This window comes from Prunus mume, linkage group LG4, assembly GCF_029339155.1.
Source record: "Prunus mume cultivar Tortuosa linkage group LG4, ASM2933915v1, whole genome shotgun sequence".
In the NCBI taxonomy this organism is placed as follows: Eukaryota; Viridiplantae; Streptophyta; class Magnoliopsida; order Rosales; family Rosaceae; genus Prunus; species Prunus mume.
Window position 1 is genome coordinate 14,158,149 of NC_142701.1, and position 7,208 is coordinate 14,165,356.

At 37.0% G+C, this 7,208-nt stretch overlaps 1 protein-coding gene across 4 annotated transcripts; it reads right to left on the minus strand.

Moving 5' to 3' along the window:
* Positions 1–810: 810 nt before the first annotated feature.
* LOC103327536 (Calcineurin-like metallo-phosphoesterase superfamily protein) lies at positions 811–6,732 on the minus strand. 4 transcript variants are annotated; one of them, XR_513785.3, is made up of 12 exons: positions 6,234–6,732; positions 5,746–5,881; positions 4,539–4,635; positions 3,815–3,874; positions 3,630–3,730; positions 3,401–3,435; positions 3,245–3,302; positions 3,076–3,150; positions 2,848–3,005; positions 2,496–2,756; positions 1,750–2,081; positions 811–1,190 (listed from the first exon to the last, which is right to left on the minus strand). XR_513785.3 is itself a non-coding variant. In XM_089051381.1 (11 exons), the coding sequence occupies exons 1-11, from the start codon at positions 6,596–6,598 to the stop codon at positions 1,841–1,843; spliced, it is 1,587 nt and encodes a 528-aa protein (XP_088907507.1). In that variant the 5' UTR covers positions 6,599–6,731; the 3' UTR covers positions 1,585–1,840. The 4 variants fall into 4 exon arrangements, 2 of the variants coding, with proteins under 2 accessions (XP_088907507.1, XP_008228089.2); XR_016126458.1 differs by having other exon boundaries at positions 1,750–2,078; positions 6,234–6,729; XM_089051381.1 differs by lacking the exon at positions 811–1,190 and having other exon boundaries at positions 1,585–2,081; positions 6,234–6,731.
* Positions 6,733–7,208: the final 476 nt, after the last annotated feature.

The following is a 7,208-nucleotide window of genomic DNA, read 5'->3' on the forward strand; positions in this document are numbered from 1 at the left end:
TCTACTTACCTTCATATTCCACGAAACTAATTGTCTGAGTTTGTCATATACGACTTTCTTCTCAGAACAATATGCGTACGAGATGACACTCGCATACATATATTGTGAGAGGAATATCATATATATGACGGGTTCATACAAGAATTACTCACTCAACCTCACCACCTGGTCTCTTGCTTTTAACTTTTTTCCTTATACCTACACTACCCTACTCCATGAAAGGATGCCCGTTTCTGCTGGTCTGGTTGGTTTTAACTGTTGTGTGGGTTATCTTCTACTTGCTCTAGAGTGCCAACTCTATTTTTTTACCTGATTTGGGACCAACCCAATTAGGTTTTTGGAGCACAGCAGAGGTTTATGCCCACACTCTTGCTTTTTAACTAGCTGGATCTTTCAAGCATGGACACTGATGTAAGCTGACATGGAGGAGTCTCTGTATCTCAAAGGCTGTTTGATTGGCTCATGTTGCTTCAAGAGTCAATAATATTATAACTACTACCACTGGTGTATGCTTTTTCTCTATGCCTTTTTTTTTTCTTCTTCTCCGTTTTTCCTTTTCCCCTCATTTCTTTTGAGTGGGAGAAAATGTTTTCACCCTTCTTCTCAATGTGGGGGGATATATAAAGCTTGTAATATCATGGGTTTGCAGGGGATGCTGCTGATAGACCACTTGCTATGTAGTATGCAATAATTTATAGTTGCCAAGCTTGAAATGATGCATTGGCCAGAAAAGAAAAGAATTCGTAGTTGTGGGTTGAGCAATGGTTGTGTTTAAAATTAAAATGTGACCTTAATTAGATAAGTTGACTCAACACTCTCAATTACAACTTTATAATTGTCTGCATTAGGAGAGATTCTGTGACTCTAAACACAAGGTATGAAATCCACTACTATAAGCAGTAAGTTCTACATCCATTCTTGCACCCCACTCTTAACACACAAGGTATGAAAATCCACTAGAAACAGCAAGTTCCACATTCATTCCATGCTTGTGACCCCACTCGCCATAAGATACAATTAGATATGCCGTCAAGTTGAGGAAAGTATGTAGAGTCAATCAATACATGAGTATGTCCTTCCACTTCCACTCTAGAAGCCAAAATATGGCAATGCAGGTGTAAGAGGACGGGCACATTGCCTTGGTCAATTGGCCTAACCCGCATTTGCAATGAGTGTGCTCTTTATAATGCCTGACAATATATGTAGCGAGTCTAAACAATGATTTTCCTGTTCTGCCATACTATCTGAATCTTCAACTACCAATCATGTTTTCAAGATAATGCAGGCTTCCTCGATTATGTAATTGGACTTGATCAGTAATCCTATTTAAACTAACCCCCAGTGTAAATAATCTTGCCCTTATTTGTTCAGATTCCGGTTTTAAAATTCCTCGGACCCCATCAATTGGATTTAGAGGAAAAATAACAATAATCATATTATTTTCTCCAATAACTAGCATCTGGTAATTTACTTATTTTCCTTTCTACCAGTACAATTGAGGTTCTGTTGTTATTACATTTCTGTTTGAACTTTGTCTAAGCCAAAATTTGCTAAAGCTGTTCAAATTTCAAAAGGACATGCTGGTAAAAGTGAATGAGGTTTCTTTATATAACATAAAGTGAACTAAGATCCTGATCTAGTTTACATCCCTTTCACTCAATAAATGAAACACTTCCATTTACCACTCAAAAGTACAAAAGCATGATGGGATCAGATCATGGACATCAGATCAAAGCGATAAAGATTCACCTGATTAACTTCCAGATGGGAGCGATACTTTGACATGCATGGTATTCCTTTTTTGTATTATGCAGAGCCCACTGAATGTGCAAATTGGATGTCATTTGTCAATCCAGTCCTTGAAAAGTAACATCACATAGAGAGGTACATTTACAGCAGCGATGATTATGACCATTCTAAATGTCCGCACCAATCTTTTGATCACTCTCTTTGTCCATGATCTGCTTGCTCTAGGCAGTAATTTTGCCATAGCATCGGTGTCGGTGTCTGCATTCACAGTGACCTCTATCTCCTGGGAACTATTCTTTCTAGCAGTGGGCCGCATCACAGCAGTGCCTCTGCTACAAAATAATGAAAGAATGTAAAGCAAATGTAATAATAAATCAATGGACAGAACAGTAATATAAATAACTACCAAGTCTAATTGAGGGTAAAATAGATCCCTTGTAAAATGAATTGAAGTGCACATTGTAAAGCAACTAATGGAGCTTCCTATAATAACTTATGTAGTCTATGTCAACCCACCACACAACCATTGTGTCCTTTTCAAGACCCACTAATACCATTTGTCACCATCCTAAGAACGCACTTGTTACATGGACACTATACTCCAAAAAGACTACTGTGGGGCTACCCATAATAGCTTATGTAGCTCGCACTGAATCAACACCCAACTGATGTGGGACTCAATATCTATAATTACACAGCCGCATTCAAATAGAAACAGGGCATGCAAATGTAGCACAGAAACAAACCTTTCTACTAAATTTTTCTCGCTTGTACGTGCAATAGGAGTGCTCAAGGCTTTCTTGACAAGATGCATTGATCCTTCTGCATCCCAAATCATCTCATACTCACAATTTAGATCTTCATTTTTCTCTTTTGTTCTACTTCTGATGCTACTTATCAGTTGTTTTCCAAGCCCCATTAAATCACTAAAATTATGCCCAACACTAACACCACTGGATGGCCAAAGCAGGAGGGCAAGGAGGGTCAAAGCAAATAGAGAGAGGTACCTGGAAATTTGAGAAAAGACAATAAGAAGTAGGAACAAAAACGAACTGAAAAGCTTAGCATACATTTACACACAACAATATGGAGAGTTACCATATGTAAATGTGTGTTTGCATAGGAAGAAAGCACGGCTGAGTTAAGATTGCCTCTTCAGCATTGGATGCAGTTGAAGGTACATAATTACTGGTAGACACTAACATGAAAGACGGATACAAGTTTCCCTGCTGCCAACTTACTGTCCCTACAGTGTACTGAAAGGTATTATCAATAATATATCAAGCCCTGGTAAGAGTTATAAATGCGAACACATTGGGTGCTTACCTCCCCTACAGGCCCATATTTTGACTCATGGATCACATGGCACTGATCATGATCATGACCAGATAAAACAAGTACCTGTAAACAATGAACAACCAAGGTGCAATGGACAATGGACAAACAAGTACCATCTCATGGACAAGATGCATCACAGAGAGAAAAGAGAAATTACCGGCTGAATTGAATCCAATAAGTATTTTGATGATTCCTCTGTAATGTAATTCTGATACCTGTACAATGGTAATAATTGTCAAACACCAACCAAACTTGCAAGTAAATTTAGTTTTATGACATCAATTTAAAAAAAACAAGAGAAGAAGAAGCTTACACTACTTCTTGACCATCAGCAGAGCGCAGAATCCGCTAAACATTTCAAATAAGGAATTAAAAAAATCAAATTAAAAGAACCTCGTGAGTTTATATACTGAGAGAAAATTCAACAGCCACAAACCCATTACAATATGGTGAAATGCACTAGAAAGTATAATGCCAATAATATACGTACAAAGATATACTTTGCTTAAGTCTTGCCCCAATAAAATGCAACAAATCAGTACCTGGTTGATGATTTCTGAATTACGATTGGGGCCACAGTCTGTCCAATCTTGTCTGTACAATGGAATATGGGTCAACAAAACCCTTGGATATGCTTGAACATCTACAACGATGTAAATAATTAGATGAATTAGTTCAATAAATGATGTGCAAAGTTAACAACATACAATGAGCATATATCATATACCCATGGAGACATTCTTGATAAAATCATGAGTAGAGGAAGTCAGAATTCCTTGAGGATTTCCTGCAGATGATACATACACAAGATTTAATTGTTTTAAATGGACAGTAGTAAAACTCAATATGCACCCATCTAAATGCAATTGCAATTACAGTGGCCACCATGCAGAAAATAAGCTGCAGTTGTTCAGTCCAATTCCCTATTAGAGATTTAAATTTCAACTAAATCAAGCATGATTTGACTTGTTGTTTCTAAGAGCATAATGACAGACGCAGATGTATGCACAAACTACATTTTTACACAGATAAGAGGACCAAAATTATTGTGCCTGTATAACAAGAAAACTTCTTCAAGAGTACCTCCTGATATACCCTATGCACATAGGAAATTTAAAATATGCCCCTACTATCCGTGTTCTTTTGCTTAATAAATTTCGTTTCTTCTAAAAAAATAAAGAAATAAAAACTTAAAAACTAAAGATCGTATGTGTGTTCTTCTAATTGGTTCCCTATTTTACTCTCATTTTCTTCTTCCAAGTTCCAACCAATCCACTCTCATCCCACATAAGCTACCTTCTCAGCTTCTCTTACCATATCAAGCAATCTTGCTTCACTAGATTACACTTTAAGCAGGTAAATCGTGACAATTTGATGCAGGAAAGAGGAAAGGTAATGCAAATATATATATACACACACAGAGATTTACAGAATGTTGTTTGCATGCATACCATCAATAGTTTGAGCGTCAATGGCAATAAACTCCACTTTTCCAACTGCAAATCGATAGTTTCTGCTACCAAATTCCTTTTCATATCGTTTGATTGCCTGGTACAACCATATAAGAAACTATTTAATTAAAAAGCAGTAAATATGATTAAAAGATGATAAAATTGCTGAAAGGGCGTCAATAAAAGTCTAGTCGATGACAAGATTTTATTACACCATAATAAGCACAACTCAAAAAGTCATAAACCAGACTTCGTAAAAACATGCAGATAGCCAAAATACAGCTTAAATTCCATACATACTTGACAAATGAGACCTTCCTCAGAGCCAGAAACAGAAAACCATGCATAAAAACAAATATGGAACATTCAGGATATACTTGCAGGATACGATTTGATAGAGGTGAAGTTATTATTGCACACAGTTTCATTTTCATAACATGCTAAGACCACCTCTTACTAAATGCGACTCAATCACAAGCATACTCATCCAGTTCTAATATTTCCAAGGGTTCCCTTCTCATTCGTCAAATTTCAACATACCTGTTTCCTCATTTCATATGGAATTTCCTTTAACATACTCACACACACATACATTGAAATATACATGCATTTCTATACATGTGTCATGACTGTAGATTGCAAAAACCTTATCTTACTTTTAGGAATTCACTCAGACACATGATCTCGCCGTTCTAAGTGAAATAGTTTACATGACTCAATGCCACGTGAAAATCAGTTAGCTAATATCTTTACTAAGACCTTCCAAAGCATGGTTAAAATCTTTTTGCTCATATCTTCTCTCCAGCTTGAGGGGAGTGTCATTAGTATAAACTGCAAACATCCTTCTTAGCTTATCTTTCGGGGTGATCTCTAGGACTGATTGAGCAGATTTCTAGGGGCACTGATTGAGCCAATACGAAACTTGAGGGCTAATTTCTAGGAATAGTTGTTGATCTTTTCATGTATGGTTTCTCTATAAAACTATGCACATTACTCAGTTCAATCAGGGATATGTGATATTCTTCTCCCTTTCTAAATCTTCTTTTCAACAGTATGTGTTCAATACTTATTTGCTCATGCACACAGAAACACACACACACGGAGATGTTTTTATCCATGCACACAAGTGCACAAGACAACAAAATAACTAGAATAGCTCTAGACCAAAAACTTAGGGTATCATTTAATGGCAACATAACAAAAGTACCTCTGCCCTACGAGAGTGGAGAATTCCATAGCCAATGTCATGGTTTCCAGGAAGGTAGTAAACTGGGATATTTGAATATCTTTCATGCGCACTCAGGGAAAAAATATGTTTGAGACGACTTAAAGATTCCTTCCACCTAATCAAGCAACAAACGTCAATGCCATTCTACAGCAGATAGCAAATACATTGCATTTGTTTACTACCAATCTAAGATTAGAAGAAGAGCCCCTTACTTAATTAAAAAAAAAAAAAAAAAAAAAAAGAAGAAGAAGAAGAAGAGGCTAACTAAAGCAAACCAAGTAACAATTTCTATAGGACACCCAACAATTCTGAGCTCATTTCCACGTTAAATCACATGATGAAGCTAGAAAATACACTAAAACACTGAAAAAAACCAAGTGCATTGCATAGAAGCAGCAAAAACCCCCACTTTATTTGAAATTGAAAAGAAAAAACAAAAGAAGACAAATTTGCAGTGCCTTACTTACTCTTCATCCGAAAGATAAGGACCGCCATCGAAATAATCACCTAAAAAGAAAATAACATCGGGCTGCAGAGGAAGCACAGATTGATGAAAGGCTCTGCGCATGAACAAGTCGGCGAAGAACTGAGCCAATTCGAGAGCAAGTGATTTTGGGGGAAGAGGAAGCGAGGTTCTGTCCATGAGCTGTGGGTCTGTGAGGACGGCCACTTTGACATAATCGCGGTCAGCCATGGAAGAAGAAGCGTTGTTGCTCTGATGAGGCCATGAACAAGACCCGAGAGAGGGCCTCCAGAAGGCCACCATCTCACCATAGAGGAGAGTCACCGCCCATATCACGCAGAGCAGCCCTGTGAGCTCCGCCTGCTTCATCTCTCTCTCTCTCTCTCTCTCTCTCTCTCTGTCCACTGTTTATGGTGGACTCATTTTCTGTCCTGTTTCTTCTTTCCTTTTTCAGATGTCGGTCCTTCAGTTTCCTATTTTTAGATTCCGATCTATGTGTTTTTTTTCTGTCTGAGATTCCGATCTATGTTCAACCCCAAAAAATAAAAATAAATTGTTTTTTTTTTTTTTCTTTTTTCTAATTTACCCTACCCTGACGGTAAAGCGAGATAGTTTGACTAACCGTTTTTTTCTTTTTAAGGTTTTTTAGGTTTTAAACATAAATTTTTTTTCACTTTTGGAAAAAGCCAAAAAATTTCAAAAAGACAAAAAAACCACTCAATTTTCAAATCAAAGCATGCAAATGTATTGGATTCTTAGAAATCTAAAAATAAATAAGGGCATTTTTGTCCATTTTTGCTTCTTTTAAAATTTTTCTCACTCCTTTTGCTTTTTCCAAAATGTCCCATGTTTTTAAATGGCATCTCGCTAATTGAGTTGGGTGGGGACTAACGGGGGGTGTAGTTGAATGGAAAATGACATTGACTTGATACGAGAAAAATACTCCTACCTTTTCTAATGACATTGATTTGATACGAGA